The sequence below is a fragment of the Lentinus tigrinus genome, assembly GCF_003813185.1.
Source record: "Lentinus tigrinus ALCF2SS1-7 unplaced genomic scaffold L226scaffold_3, whole genome shotgun sequence".
In the NCBI taxonomy this organism is placed as follows: Eukaryota; Fungi; Basidiomycota; class Agaricomycetes; order Polyporales; family Polyporaceae; genus Lentinus; species Lentinus tigrinus.
In genome coordinates this window covers 1,774,208-1,788,926 of record NW_027137912.1, presented here as the reverse complement: position 1 = coordinate 1,788,926, position 14,719 = coordinate 1,774,208, and the positions used below count along the sequence as shown (strand labels likewise).

The following is a 14,719-nucleotide window of genomic DNA, read 5'->3' as shown; positions in this document are numbered from 1 at the left end:
TACGCGCACCTCCCTCGGAATTCAAAATATGATCACGACTACGAGCACAGAATCATGTGTTACTCCGAAGATAGCACGGGATACTGCAATGTTGTGGGTATCTAAGGAAGTCCACCAAGCCTCGAAAGTGTGTCCAGAACAACCCCAAGCGCCACAAGACTGAAGCTCCTCGCACCGAACACCGCCTTGTTTCTCATACCAAAGTCCCAGGCAAGCCACGCCTGCGACAGCCCATACAGCAGCTCACCCTGCTCCGGATTGAGTACATCCACGGGTCGATACAACCTGTGCTTGGTCTCCCGGACAAGCTCCGACGCGTGCATCCGCATACGGTGCATCCGATCGTTCCTCCACCGATGTTGCGAACAATTCGCGAGAATAGTACCAATCGCGACCTCCTCCTCCTGGAGTCGAATGTCGGGTGCATCGGAGAGAGCATGCGTGACGCAGATGTACCGCAACTCCTGCTCGTAACGAAGGAACACCGTCCTCATGTCGGCGACGTTCCTGTCATCGTTAAGGAAGTAGTGCAATTGTCGTTCAACGTGGGGCTTAAGAGTGGTAGATATCACATCAGAGAGCGGCTGCTCCCGCTTCGGAAGCTCCTGTGTGACTTGGGGGCCCTCCGGATCAGGGAAGGACTCTGCAGGTGCCTTCGGCTTGTTGATGGTGATGGCACGAAAGAGGTCGCCTAAAGCGCGACTAGACAGGTAGTAGTCGGTGTCGCGAGGGTCATTGTCTTCCGCCTAAGGATCGGTGTTCAGTCATAAGATATCTACCCGAGAATTCATTCGCGCGTACCATCTTCCAATCAGGCTTTGAACGAATGAGCAAACGAGGAGAATCGTGAGCATCCACCGGGATGCCGTTCTTGGGATAATCGACGGCCTGGCTGCATAATTGGGCGAGCTCAATACAGCGGGGATCATTCGTGCCATCCTGATGAAGCGTTGAGTACCAGGTAGCATCACGACTTATTTTGACTTACGCTTGATTGATCTTGTAGGCATCCTGGTCAGCTCGTTGTACGGCAAACTGTTGCAGACCCACTCACCCGCTATCATGAGGTGCCTATCCGATAGCAAACCCTAGAAGATAGAATAGGTCAGCTCACGTCGTAGATCGCCTGCACGAGCGGCTTACCAAGACATCAGAGTTGATGTACTCTACGATGAAGTCACAGATGTCGTCGACAGTACTGTCTTGGCCGTCTGGGCGTGCCCGAGTCCCAACCGGTGTATAGTCCCCAGGAGCAGCGTATTCGGTGGGCAATAGGGGATGGTATTTGATGATGGAGTAGAGATCACTGGATGGGTCGCAGTTTGATATATGTCCAGAGTGTCAGACGATGCGTACGCACCCATCTAGGTCGCCTCCACTTAACATGGAAGCTAAGGAACGGTCGCCTGGTACTGCTGCTCAATACAATGGGTCGGACAGGCACGCAAGCGTTTCACGCACCAACCGACGGTAAAACGACAACATTTTTGAGATCACGGAAGGCGCAAATTTTGTCTGCCGGAGGTTCGCCAATGGCATTGACAAGTTGAACTGGCATAGAATAAGAACATGAGAGACAAGCTCGCGAATTTGTAGTAAGGTGCATTACTCACCATCGCCCGGATGGACTACAGGGCTCCGGGAGATGATCACAGGTCCTGTGACTCTATGTTAGCGCCTAAAATGCAGATTTGCTTTCTCTCGCTCACCCTTGAGGTATGTCGGATGTTCGTCGCCCTCTTCCTGAATGCATGCTGCAACAGAACCCGTAAGCATTTTGAGTATGTAGGCGGACAATGCGAGGCCTTACCAAAGATTTCTGCCTTCTCCAAGGTGTATACGTTCTCAGCTCCCTCCAGTTCGTACGCCGGGCCTTCGTCAGCAAGTCCAACAAGCAGATAACTATCAGGGATCGGTATCCTGGCGCTATGCTTCATGTCGCGCAGCACGTGGTTCTGCGCGTAGCCAATCAAGCTGTACAAGAAGGTGTCTTTGAGGCTTCCTAAGGCCTTCTCCTCACACATACCCATCCCGGCTGCGCCAAGACCCTTGAGAATCCACGGGAGGCCGAAGCTGATTCCAATGTTGTGGGTCTTTAGCAACGCGACAGTCTGTTCAATAGTGTCGATTGCAGTCACGACATTGGTGACTGCGCGGTCTTGTAACTTGACGAAGACTTCTTTCTCGACACCACGATCCTCGAGTATCATGACGAGCGCTCTGGAAACACTGCGTAAACACAAATGCACAAAGAGTTTGCTCTGTAGACTTACCTGTTCAAATAACAAGTACCAGGTTTGTCAAACCATCGAGCGATCTCAATCTCTGCACTGTCTGTGTCCAGCGCCTCGAATTTGTCCATGGAGGGGCGGAGACGCATCTTTATCCCTTCGAGCCTCGGATCTATACCAACCATGCCCTTGAAGCCTAATCACGTTGTAGCGAAGCGGAGGCTGCAGTACGGGGAAGAAAGCATACCTAAGAAACGAATTTGATACTTTTGTAGATCAGGACCAATGCAGGTACATCAACGAAGAGTACTCACCGCCCACGGCTGTATCTGGAGGCGCTTCAAATCTTCCTTCGCATTGCACAACGCCTCCCAGATCATGTCTCCGAGCTTCGGCGAGATCGTGCCCACACCGTCCGTGAACAGGTACGGTTCAGTGCCAAGGTCCTCGATCTTCTCCCATTGGTCAGGGGTGATGGACACAGAGGGGTCCGTTGCCGTGAACGCTTGTGCGAGTCGCGCCGCGTACTTAGAAGGATACTTGATGACCTTGGTAAAGTCTCCCAGACTATCGCGGATACTTTGCGGGGTGACCCAACCTCGGATTGGATGCTGGAACGGGCTCATGAACCACACAGCATGCTCTCGCAAGGCGGATGACGAATAGGCAAGGAAGTAGAAGTCGCGACCTCCCAACTCGAAACCCTTCTTCAGGATGCCGCCCACACGTTCCGTCAGAAGCGTAGTGCCGTCTACCTTGACGTAGAGGTCAGTTCACACACACTAGCGCAACAGGGTGGATGCACTCACCTCTCGCGCCCATCGGTATTGCAAACGATCCTCATCCCGGAAGTCAACCCGAAGAAAGTGGTCTTCGTAGCCTGCGAATTGACGAATGACGCGATTGCTCTGGCTAACATAGGGTCCCTCGAGAACCATGCGCGTCGGCGTGAATGTGACATGATAGCACTTGAACTTGCCCATATCTCGATCCTTGGGTTGCGCGTCATCGTATAATCCCTTCTGCTTCTTCGCACTGCTCTTGTACGACTTCTCCCGCTTTCCGCCATATCCGCCTTCAAGTAGAACACGATGGAAACACTCCATGTTGGTGTCCTTGGGGTCCCGCGTGCGAAGGGTCTCAGAGAAATGACGCAGGATGTCTGCGGCGTCTGCAGGGTAAGATCTGGACAGTTTCTCTATTTGCTGACGGAAATGGACGAGCAGGTCCTCGGTGTGCATGAGCCCACTACGAACAAGCGCCTCCAACTGAAACGCCACTGGCCAGCTGAACTGTCGCATCCAAGTTTGAAAGACGTAGAGTTGCTTCGGAGAGAAGAAGCCCTTGTCAAACGCCTCCACGTTCGCCCATATGGGACGTTTGAGATCAGCAATTTGACACAATTCGGCAAACTTTCGGATGTCAGCTTCTGTATGGAGGACGATGCGGAGATGATGAGCGTATGGGGCCACAACGGCATGTGCCTCGTTGAGACTATCGAGTCTCTGGCGGAACTTGCGTTGATCCTTCCAATCAACACCACTAAGCGTGCGATTAAACCGCTCACGCTCGAGCATGGGTGGGGTAAGGAGCTCGAAGCATACGACTGCATTATATGTCAGTAAGTGGGGCGGACGCTCTAACCAGACGCTCACATGGATTGCCGAAGTCCAAGCCTATCGCCACCTTGCGGAGATTGTCGAACTTGATTGCGACGGTAGAGCCTATCTCCTCCGTCATTCGATCGCCAAGCTGAAGAGGAATGTGAGTACATCATCACACGTCTCCTAGCATAAAAAGTGGGTGAACGTGCCTGAATGCGTATAACCTTGTGATCGTAGTCGAACCAAAGTAAACCGGCACCCTTGTCCCTGTGACTGACTTGATACTCGTTTGAGAAGATACGGCCTGCTGTCATTGGTGCCTCAGGGCGGCGGTAGAAGATCCCGAACTGAAGTTTGTCGACATGCAGGCCGAGGTCGAGTCTGCGAAGCTTCTCCTCTCGCTTCTCCTCCACATCAGGCTCAAGGTATGGCGTTTTCTCGAGCTGTTCCTTCAAGCCCCTGCCAGGTCGGTTCTTGGTCCGGAATAATCGCGCTCTGCGGCCGTTGACGAGGACAGGATGATGTTCCTCATATACCCACTTCAACAACTTATCACCGACTTTACGATGCGGCAGAATGAGGCTGCCAGTGCCATTGTTCTGAACTCCTTGTCCAGGATTGAGAGTGACCTTGAAGTTGCTGTAAGGGGTGTGCACAATGAGCGCGGACGTATGAGCCACTGACCAACGATTCGATACTCACATAGGTCTGGCCTTAGGATCGGACGCGTCGTAGAAGCCCTCTCCATGAAGGATAGCACCGAAGATACGCTTCACATCCCACTGAGTCGCCTCCCGAGACACGTCGGCCAACTCGATCTCCATGGGTTACTCACGGCGTGCGGCCTGTGGCGAGATGAAAGATAGCTGACAACAAGGGTTGAACAAACGCTGTGGCCCAGCTTGATGTAAAGTAGTTCGTGGCGGGTGTGGCTCAGGTCAAGGCAAAAATCCAGCGTGCAGGAACAACATGGTCATTGCGGAGACGAGAACATAGTCGTGCTGCGGTGGCTGCCCACCACGTTGGTCGGACTCATTGCCGCAACTTACCAGCGCGTCTAAGACTAGTCGCTAGCGCCCGGCATTTGCGAGGTACATAAACTAAACATGCGGAAGGAAACTCAATATTTACAGATATGCGTGAAGATAACAAGCGGATTAACGTGCGAGAACGCAACACAGTGTTACTTGTAAGGTATGCCGTTTTGGAGCTGCGGAGGAACTTAGTAAGAAGTAACCATACGTCTTCTTGTTGGAGCCACGCACCCTCTGGAACTCATCGTACGCTGTGCTGCGCACATTCTCGTGTGCGTTCCTAACAATCGACACCATGAAGTCGGCCGCTTGACGTTCATTCAGTGACAGCGCGAAGCGTTCCTTAAGCCGCCGTATCGTGGGCTCGCCCTTGAAGGACGGGAGACAGGTGTCGAGCATAAGTTGTACAGTGCTAACAAGTTGGTCGGCGTGTGGACGGATCGCCAGGAACGCCTTCACTGTGAGCTGCTGGAACAGTTGATAGCCTTGAGAGTACCGACCACCCATCAAGACAACCATCTCGTGGGTGAGCTTGAATGAGTTCGGCTCGAATTTGACACCCTGTTACCATGCATGAGTACCACGACACGCCGAGATTACATGTCGCTACTCACTCCAGGACGTAGAGACGACGATGCACATATTAGCCAGGCACATGAGCGAGGAGAACAGATGACTTATCTATATCGAACAGGAACCCAAAATCTAGCAAGTGTTGTGATTAGTAACAACCATCGCGCGGGGCCGTTGCAGCATACCGATGTGGACAATGTGGCCTTCTCCGTCAATCATGATGTTTCCGTTGTGGCGGTCCTTGACTTGCAAAATGTAGCAGACGACGGAGTATGCAGCCATAGACTGAATGAAGTTGAGGCGGGCCTTCTGGAACTCCACGGTATCTTCACCACCGTACTTTGCAACGAAGAAGTCGAGGAGGTCGTTGACTTTCGCTCTTCCCATCTCGTCACGAGAGGTAGCATTAGGCACAACGTCGATGACACCACACTGATGAAAGGTCAGCAACGAGCCAGACGGGGGCTTGTCGTTGGCACTTACTCCAGGCGCTGTCGCGGTTACGCGGTACGGGAACACATAAAGTGTCAGTCCAACACTTGTGAAGATGTTCTTGAACATCGCGATGACCTGAAGAGCGAGGACATCCTGCCGACAGTCGTCTCCGACCTTGAAGATAGCTTGCTGCCAGATGTCGTACTCCTCTACCTCTTCCTTCCCTTGACCATCCGCTTCAAGAACGTTGTCAGAGCTCCCGCGCTCAACGAGCCGTTCCTTGCGGACCTTGAAGGTGGCCATAAACGGTGCCTACGGGCCGCAACATATCAACACGGTGAAGTTTTGATATATGCAATGAAAGCGGTACTTTGGCATGACTCTGAAGCGGCCTTCCCGACTTCTTGTCGATATCGATGACCTTGCCATCTGGGTTACTAGGGAGATAAACGCCGACTTCAACGACAATCTTCGCCATCTCTTCGTCGATCTTTGCCTGGAAGACGGATCAGCAGATGGAATGCGGCTTATTGCAAGAATGACGACGCGCTTTCTTCTCTGGCTTGGTCTTCTTGATATATGGCTTCAGCTTGCCTGAGATGGAGGTGACTTCGTTGAAGAACCCGAACTCGCGATCGTAGAATTCCCGAGCTTCCCCAGAAAGGGACTCGACGACCATCTCCGTCATGCGGTCCAGTTCAGGTTTCATCGGGTCCTCCTATGAGGGACACAATTGAACCAAGGCGTACCAAGTAACAATTCAAGTACTCACCACCTCGCCTGCGTCGTCTCGATAGCAATTAGCCTTCATGTTCCAGATAATCTGGTGGCAGAAGAGCTGAGAGATCTTTGCCGTCTCAAAGACGAAGCGCGCAACATAACCTTAAGGACCTGTCAGCCAAACCCGATGTCATGAAGCTAGAACCGTACCAAGGTCGTCATAACGCAGGGCCTGCACTACTTGCGGGACGAAGAAGAATGTGAGTTCCACAGGATGCTGCTCCAGTACCCTTTGGGCATATTGGAGAAGCTGGGGATGGTTGTTGTAGCGACGTTCGAAGAATGTAATCGCGATCACAGGTGTGACGGGAGCCCATAGCAGTAGATACTGAGGATCACATGGTGAATCCAAGGGCCACGGCAGGAATGTGGGCGACTCACTCTGAGGTCACGCTGAACGCCTTGATCCAGCCTGCCGCTTAGGAGGAAGCGAAGTCCCTCTGGAACGTCCAAAACCTCTTGCGTGGCCGAACGAACGAGACTGCCTACAGTGTTCTCCACGACGGGATAATTGAAGCGCTCTGCGAAATAGACCGCGATTGCGGGTTCAATGTCCCAAGCCTTGCGGATTGCACTCATCCAAGTACTCTGTAGAGATGTCTCAGCACCCAATAGCTCCTGGAAAGCCCATCGCCTCACATCTAACATGGTCTTTTCCAAAGCGCATATATGATCAGTTCCGCGCTTGGGGTCATTAGCCGGATTCGTCCAGACGGTCAAACGGAAAACCTCGTTCTCCACCAACAGTCGCAAGGGCAAACTGGTATTCTTCAATGCCGCCACATAATCTATCGAAGACTTCAGTAACAATTGTGAGATCATGTAGCGGCACCTACGAGAAGACTGCGAGGGCGCATGAGCCGGGGCTAGGCTAGATACGGGCACAAACCCTCTAACAGAGTCCGCCTGCAGGTACGACAAGAACTCTGACAGGAGTTTGATGTCCGCATCAATTTGAACTCGATTCGAGCCATAGGACCACCTGATCCGAACGGTCAGTCATGCGAGTGTCGCACACCATGAGCTGCACTCACTGAGGCCGCACTGCGAACCACGAGTACGCCGCATGGTATAAGCTCTCCCTGAGCTGGTGCTCACAGAAAACGTCCAGATACGAGCTCTTCAGCGCTTCAAACCCAAAGAGGAGGAACGAGAAGCGAGCTTCGCGAGCCAAGGGGTGCGTACTACGAAGAAGTAGTATCAGGTATGCAGGCTATATGCGCTGATAATTGAGACCTACCAGATGGACTTGTGCGCTCTAGCGGAAGATAGGGCTAGCCGTTGGAACAGAAGCATTAGCCCGGGCCGGCGATACCTCGCAGCTTGCAACCTGCTGAACAGCAATTGCAAGATGAGCGTATGTGGGGCAAGAAGCCTCGACACTGCTCTCGCGGCACGGTCAATAGTCGCCTTATCCGTCGGGCTGTACTGTACTTCGTGCAGGAACGGATCGACATAGCTTGGCCCCACAGTTAGCATATTTTCACCTTTCATGCTTTTCTAAGTGCTCACTTCTGGCTCGGTGAGAACATGCCCTTCCCAAGCTTGATGCTAGTGTCCCATGCGGCAGCGATCTCGGACATGAGCGTCATTTCGTACTGGGGTTTCTCCGCAATAACCCAAGACCAGGACTCGATACCGGCGGATATGGCTGATTGTGCGAACGCCTCGAATGGAAGCGCTACTAGGTAGTGCGCAAGGTCATAATCCCACTGCGAGACCAGTTAATCGTACAGGCCGGGACAAACTCGGATATGCACTAACCTGCTGAATGAAGATCAACGTGGATGCCACGCGGAAGAGCAATCGCTTAAGGTCAGCGATCGTCAGCTTGCTCTGCTTCTCCCGGATGTCTACAATAGCCTCGGAGATGCGCTTCTTGAGTTGGGTGATCTCGCGCTCTGGCACGAACTTCAAGGGGTCATCGAGACCATCCAACCCTAGAACATATACGTGAGCATGTCTCCTTGCTGATACTGACTACGTCACTCACCACTAGCACGTCCAAACCTGAATCCTGCAGCTTCACCAGCGAAGTAACCTTTCGATGCCAGTTGGCTGGTCAAGGTCTTAGCTCTATCGGGCTTGAAGATTGACATCGACGAGAGCGACGCTGTATGGAACGCAGTTAGTCTCCATATTTGACGGACAATATCAGCTATTCGAGCGCACCCAGCTTGCGGTCGAGGGGTCCTATTGCCTTGGCCCATTGCACTGCGATCGACGCCCCAAGTTCCGTGGACTCGGTGACTGTGCTGCCTTGTAAGACCAGGTACTTCTGCATATATTGTGAGCATAACAAGGGAACTTGTACTTTGACACTACTCACTTGCAACGTTGCATGCAATTCCATAGGCGCCCTGCTCAATGCGAGTTCGAACCAAGTACCAGATTCCCGCTGGAGCTGGGACAACATTTGGTTGCGTGCTTGATAGTTGTCCGAGAGCTGTAGAGTGACGTTGGCACGATCTGAATGGTAAACATACGTGGGGTTGTCCTGAGGGGGCATCAGTACACATCACCATTAATTACCCTTCAAGAAGTGTACCTCGTCCAGAAACTCATGATCGGTTGCTTGTCGCAAGAGGGTCAAGACTTCCAAAATGGCGGTAACGAGCGGCGGATCGCACATAAGGGATGGAAAGGATGTAATCAGCCTGTTCAGGTATCTCGCCGCAATCTCCCGTGCCTTTGGAATCCTGTGCGTGCTCGCCACCAGCAAGGCACGAAGCTCCATAGACAGTCCACTAGGTAATGCTTGCTGCGATGCTTGGCCGTTCAGATCGGAAATCGCTCCACGAATGACCTTCTCCGCGACCGACTCCATGCACCCGAGCAAGCTAGCGACCTTATTGATACCCTTGTTGACGAAGTACGACACCAAGGAGGATGGTCGACCAGCCGCAGCGCGCATACTCTCCACGTCATGCATCGCAAGCAGGAAGAGCACTTGGCCGGGAAGAAGGTAGCGCACTTCGCTCGCTCGGAGGGGGATGTGCTTTGTAAGGAGAGCGCGAGGCTTCGCGATGACCGTCTCCACATATTCCTGACGGATTACTGTGTTGTACTCCAGGTCGCTGACAATGGTATCATGCGCCTCCTCGAGCACAACCGGAGGAGTGCGTGCAGCGATACGAGCAAGGGCGGGCTGACGCCATTCCATCGCGGTATGCGAGCGGTCAGCAGGAACGGTGAACCCGAAGAGGGCACAGAGGAACCACATGTTGCGGAACAGTGTGACAACGTTGTACGAGACATCCGGGCCTATCTCGAAGTCTTCGTGGCTGAGAAGAGCGTCGATGGGGAGAAGAAGGGAAGCGAGTTGTTCCGACATCTCCTCGAGCTGTGATGTTGCTTGAGGATTCTGCCTCACAGGAACGAAGGACTTGCGTACCTTCGCATGATGGTTGGAGATTGCTGCATTCTGGATAGCAACTCCTTTGTCGGCGAATAGTGTGAGTAGCTCGACCAAATAGATCTGATATAGCTCAGGCCGTCCTCTCAGCTCCTTCGCGAGTCTTGTCTGCGCGGCAAGGACCTATCCAGCCTACGTGAGTACTCGTTCTGAAAAAGGAAGGAGGACACTTGCCATGTTATTGGAGAAACGTGTATCGTCGAGGTTCGCGGACCGGTTGATGGCCGAGAATGCGCGGATTATGTCGACGAAAGAACTTTGGGGCGCAGTAAGAGCCAGGTCCACCAGGTTGTAGGCTATTGCCGCTTCGACTGTGGGCTCTGCCGACCGCATTCGTTGCAGCAGCATAGATATGGTCAGTCGAGTAACCTGTCCATGACGATCAGGACCAAGAGACCATTGCGTAGGTGGTAAGGCATACCTCCTCAGATTTGCTCTCTAGTCCAAGCCGCGTGGCGACTGAGATCGTACTGATACCAATAGTGCGCTTCTCATCCTCTGAGAGTCCCCTCAAACCAGTCTCCACGGAATGAAGAGTCGACAGATCAGAGACGTCACCAAGATTCATGATCATCACACTGGATGTCTCAAATATGTCCTTGCTCGTGGCCGCGATGTAGTTGAGCAGCGAGTACATATAGGACATGATGAGGTCGTCTCCGGGAGCCAGCTGTATATGGTAAGCGTAAACATCACCATTGCAATTTCAATAAGATTGTCACTGACGTCAATGCACAAAGACAGCGTCTTCGCCGCAGCAAGAAGTGGGGACGGGGTATGCGATGTGGTAGCAAACTCGAACTCGAAGATCGACAGTGGAGACGTAACAAAGCGCCGCAAATGATTTGCCATGTCCGCAGCGATATCTGGGAAGCTGGGAACTAGTCAATGAGATGCAGACAAGGAAGGTACGCTCATGCTACATACCTCCGAACGAGGATCGATGTCGACTTCAGCGCCGCCTCTTGGATCATGCTGTCCAAGATAGGCGATTCGGCACTCAGGAGGGATCTTAGACGGTCATAGAGGCTGTCTTCAAGCTCGCCCAGGGCAGCACAACACACCGCAGCGAGTTTCTGCATGACAAATCGTCAGCTAGTGAATGTGCGCTCGTCTCGTGGCGATTTACCAAGCTCTCCGACATGGTCTCCCATGCATAGCTGTCATCAGCTGGGTCAGAATCTAACTCTTGAATTTGGATGAGTAGCGTTGTGAAAGTCTGCATTGCGTTCTTCATCGTTGACAACAATGCGGCCTTCTGGTTGATATCCGTAAGGCCCAATCCTGGCTCCTGATACTTCAATAGCTTTTGCCAAGCGACGTTGGCAGCCTCCGCCTCCTGAGGAGCAGACACTATATCCCCTGCGGAGTGCTCTCGCCCCAATGCCTGTGCCAAAATGGTCCACTGTGCCTCGACCACGCAGCAAACAATGAAGTATCCTGTGAGCGGTCGTCCTCGGGATACATAGCGAGATAGAAGCGTCTGGATAAACTGGAGCTTCTCGATGTCTTCTCCTGTGCTCGAGAGCGCGTCGACCGGTAGCCTGTTGAGACGCTCAACGACGTCGGGGGCAAAGAGCACATTGAGTTGCTCCGCGAGCTGCGCCCATTCTTCCGGAGCCCAATCAAACGGTATAGAGCTGATCGTTCTGTAGAGGCCATGGAAGGCAGGAGCGTACTGTGACAGGACATCGAAGGCTGCGAGCAATCTGAGAGATGCCGCCACGTCAATGGTGATCGTACTCACGATCTGCCGTCTTGAATCTTTCAACAATATCCGTCACCAGCACCACGATCGCTTTGAATGCTCCCCCTCTGTGCTCGGGGTGAGTGCTCGCGATTTTGAGCAAGGCAGTCACAGTTGTAGAGACCAATTGGTCGGGCATGGCCCATTCTTGAAGGATAGCTCAACAAGCGGAAGACAACTTGCCACAAGTGAAGACATACCTTCCCAGGAGAGGCACTGGTCGAAGTCAATATAGGGAACGTCCCGTAAGATATCGATCAGAACAGGAACCGTGGCATTGACATGCGAGTTCGGGAGGTTGACAGCGAGCTCAGCGAAACCAATGTTGCATTGTACTCGAGAATTGGGCTTTGGATGTGAGTTTTGAGTGAAGTTGCACTACCAATACTATTAACAGATGTGCATACCATGAAAACCCTCTCCTGCTTAGGCTCCTGCTCATCATCGCTAGGTACGTGCTCTTCGGGCGTGGGCTCCGCAAGCACTCTTGTTTCCACCCTAGAGGTTATAAGGTCAATGGCGGAAAGAACACCTTCAACTTTAGGAGCCTCGGTCTTCGTTTCCCCAATGTTTAAGGCAAGGTCGGACAAGATGAGTTGCCGTATATTGAGTTCGAGGCTACAGATAGGATGTCAGTTGATGCTTCGTTGCTGCATGCGGAGAGAACTGCTCACCAGTCCATGCTGTCCCTCCGAAAAGGCGGTAATCGTCGTAAGGTAAGATGATTGGTTGTACCCCGTAAGGTTCAAGGCGGTAGAATGGGATGAAGGTAGCAGTAAGGACGTAGTAGAGGAAGCGAGTAAGTTACACTAATACTATTAGTATTAAGCTGCGTCATGGGCGCTTACACGCCACACGTGAGCGCGAGGGCCACCGTCGTCGCGTCGGCCAGGCGCAGAGTGGCCTTGTTTCTCGTTCTTCGCGACGAGCTTGCATCTCACTCTTGCCTCTCACCATCATATCCGCTGCACACTACTTCTCGTTCGTTGAACTCTCTGTGGATTTTATTATGACGCCGACTCTGCGCGTGGAACGTACGAACAACAGCAGTACGCGGGCTCGGAGGGCAAGGACAACAGACAGCGGCTTTCAATCCACAACAAATTCCAGGCGCTCGACGCCGAGACGAACTCCTGTGGTATCTTCTTCCCGGTATACTGCACGTGGTGACTCTGTTCATGCATTACTCGCAACATCTGACAAGTTGAACATAGCTTGATCGTGCAAATATACCTAACCACGAAGATTGCCGAACTGGGAATCAAACATTCTACGCTGAAATCTCCAAAGGCAAACGTCCAATTGCTGATCTCCGCGATCTTGAGTGTATATCGACTTTGGGTGAGTCTACCCTCTTACTTTGCTTACCCTGAGCTCACAAACTCATTATCACCAGGCACTGGTGCATGGGGTGCGGTATACCTCGTCAAGGTCAAGAGACGCTTTGGGAAACCAACCGGCAAAGCTGGCGCATTGCTGGCGTTGAAAGGTGTTGAGAAGAGAGCTTACAGGGATCTCGAGAGAGTATGTCATTCGCGTAACTTCTTTTATAGTCAACTCATAGTTCTTACAGAACGACCAACGAGAGGACCGCTGGGAAGCAGCGGAAGGGAAGAACTACGAACGTCGTGCCCTTGCGTCTCTCCCCTGGAATCCATTCATCGTCGGCCTTCTTGATGCATACACTGACCCGCGAAACCTCTATCTCTTACTCGAGCTCGCCCCGCGCGGTTGTCTTTATGACATTCTCGGGGAACCACTTCCTCCCGATGCAGCGAAGTTCTACTTCGCGAATCTAGTCCTGGCTCTCGAATTCCTTCATAGCCATGGCCTTGTTCACCGAGACATCAAGAACGAGAACATCCTCATTGGTGCGGATGGCTACGCCATGATCACGGACTTCGGTTTCTCGCAGTTCGTGCCTGAGAGCGAGGAATGGGCTCGACTGGGGACGATTGCGTTCGTGAGTCCAGAGATCGCCACGTGCACTACAAACACCACGGAGGCCAAGCTCGCTTCCGACTGGTGGAGCGCGGCGTGCTCACTATTCGAGATGCTGACGACCGATATGGTGAGTTACCACGGATCTATGTATCTCTATGCAGCGTCTGACCGTGGACGTAGCCATTCCATCCCAAAGGGAACCAAGGATATAAGGAGCTCGTCGAAGAACACCGGCAGCGGAATATTCCTTGGCCCGACTCATTCGACGACCAAGCTCGAGACCTCATTAGCAGAATGCTGAACCCTGAGCTGTCCTCGCGATATGGTGCCAGAACTATTCCCGCGGGGAACGGATCCCAGATCAATCAAGAGGTGCGGAGCCACGAGTTCATGAGAAGTGTCCGTTGGGACCGGATTGAGGCTAGGATTGAACGCGTATGTCCTTCGTGTAGCTGTCCACCGTCCATGCACATTAACCAGAACATGTGATGCTAGGCTCCAAAGTGGCCAGACTCCGTACCGCTGCTGACCGCGGGTTGGGACGACCGTTCACTGCCGGAACAGAAGAAGGTGCCCGGCTTGCAGTTAAAGAGACGATTCCCTGGACCCCAGTCTGAAGTCTCGGGCGACTTCCGCGCAGATAGACCGAGCAAGCGACAGCGTACTGGCGTTCTTACCGAGACCGCCGCCATCTAGTCCCTGAAGTTGGACGTCCCTCCCATGTTGTCTCGTCTTGCCATCATATTCCTCCACTGTATCGATATCCATCCTCATTCATCGATGTACCCACCCATTTCGAAGAATCTATACCCTGGAAAGGTATCCTGCATCTTGTGTCTGGTAGCGCCCGGGTAGCTCACACGAGACCTACCTAATCGTCTGAATTTGCAGCGATCCGCACGCCTTCAAGTTCATGCGTCCGCGACCTGAGCGGCGATCACCACAGGCGCGGCCTC

General features: G+C 52.8%; 3 protein-coding genes across 3 annotated transcripts; 1 reads left to right on the top strand and 2 right to left on the bottom strand.

Moving 5' to 3' along the window:
• Positions 1 to 2: 2 nt before the first annotated feature.
• L226DRAFT_199945 (RdRP-domain-containing protein) lies at positions 3 to 4,763 on the bottom strand. The gene is made up of 17 exons (XM_067672812.1): positions 4,538 to 4,763; positions 4,045 to 4,474; positions 3,887 to 3,983; positions 3,041 to 3,837; positions 2,546 to 2,986; positions 2,479 to 2,497; positions 2,274 to 2,427; positions 1,811 to 2,220; positions 1,710 to 1,754; positions 1,614 to 1,658; positions 1,462 to 1,551; positions 1,361 to 1,406; positions 1,144 to 1,306; positions 1,055 to 1,088; positions 989 to 999; positions 802 to 939; positions 3 to 746 (listed from the first exon to the last, which is right to left on the bottom strand). Exons 1-17 carry the CDS (start codon positions 4,657 to 4,659, stop codon positions 102 to 104), a joined length of 3,687 nt encoding a protein of 1,228 aa, XP_067540979.1. The 5' UTR covers positions 4,660 to 4,763; the 3' UTR covers positions 3 to 101.
• L226DRAFT_591208 (atypical/PIKK/PI4K protein kinase) lies at positions 4,764 to 12,501 on the bottom strand (the record flags this gene model as incomplete). Its single annotated transcript, XM_067685612.1, has 30 exons — positions 4,764 to 5,045; positions 5,101 to 5,430; positions 5,540 to 5,574; positions 5,628 to 5,874; positions 5,926 to 6,189; positions 6,248 to 6,373; positions 6,428 to 6,595; positions 6,650 to 6,759; positions 6,808 to 6,985; positions 7,039 to 7,245; positions 7,297 to 7,445; positions 7,494 to 7,639; positions 7,692 to 7,841; positions 7,898 to 8,116; positions 8,170 to 8,369; positions 8,422 to 8,597; positions 8,651 to 8,770; positions 8,830 to 8,935; positions 8,987 to 9,154; positions 9,206 to 10,000; positions 10,052 to 10,195; positions 10,247 to 10,441; positions 10,494 to 10,742; positions 10,799 to 10,946; positions 11,000 to 11,148; positions 11,202 to 11,770; positions 11,820 to 11,966; positions 12,020 to 12,167; positions 12,227 to 12,437; positions 12,494 to 12,501. 30 exons carry the CDS (start codon positions 12,499 to 12,501, stop codon positions 5,019 to 5,021), a joined length of 5,889 nt encoding a protein of 1,962 aa, XP_067540978.1. The 3' UTR covers positions 4,764 to 5,018.
• Positions 12,502 to 12,745: 244 nt separating this feature from the next.
• On the top strand, positions 12,746 to 14,590 carry L226DRAFT_550429 (kinase-like protein). Its single transcript, XM_067682750.1, has 6 exons — positions 12,746 to 12,978; positions 13,034 to 13,160; positions 13,216 to 13,343; positions 13,393 to 13,890; positions 13,944 to 14,198; positions 14,259 to 14,590. Exons 1-6 carry the CDS (start codon positions 12,829 to 12,831, stop codon positions 14,457 to 14,459), a joined length of 1,359 nt encoding a protein of 452 aa, XP_067540977.1. The 5' UTR covers positions 12,746 to 12,828; the 3' UTR covers positions 14,460 to 14,590.
• The last annotated feature ends 129 nt before the right edge of the window (positions 14,591 to 14,719 follow it).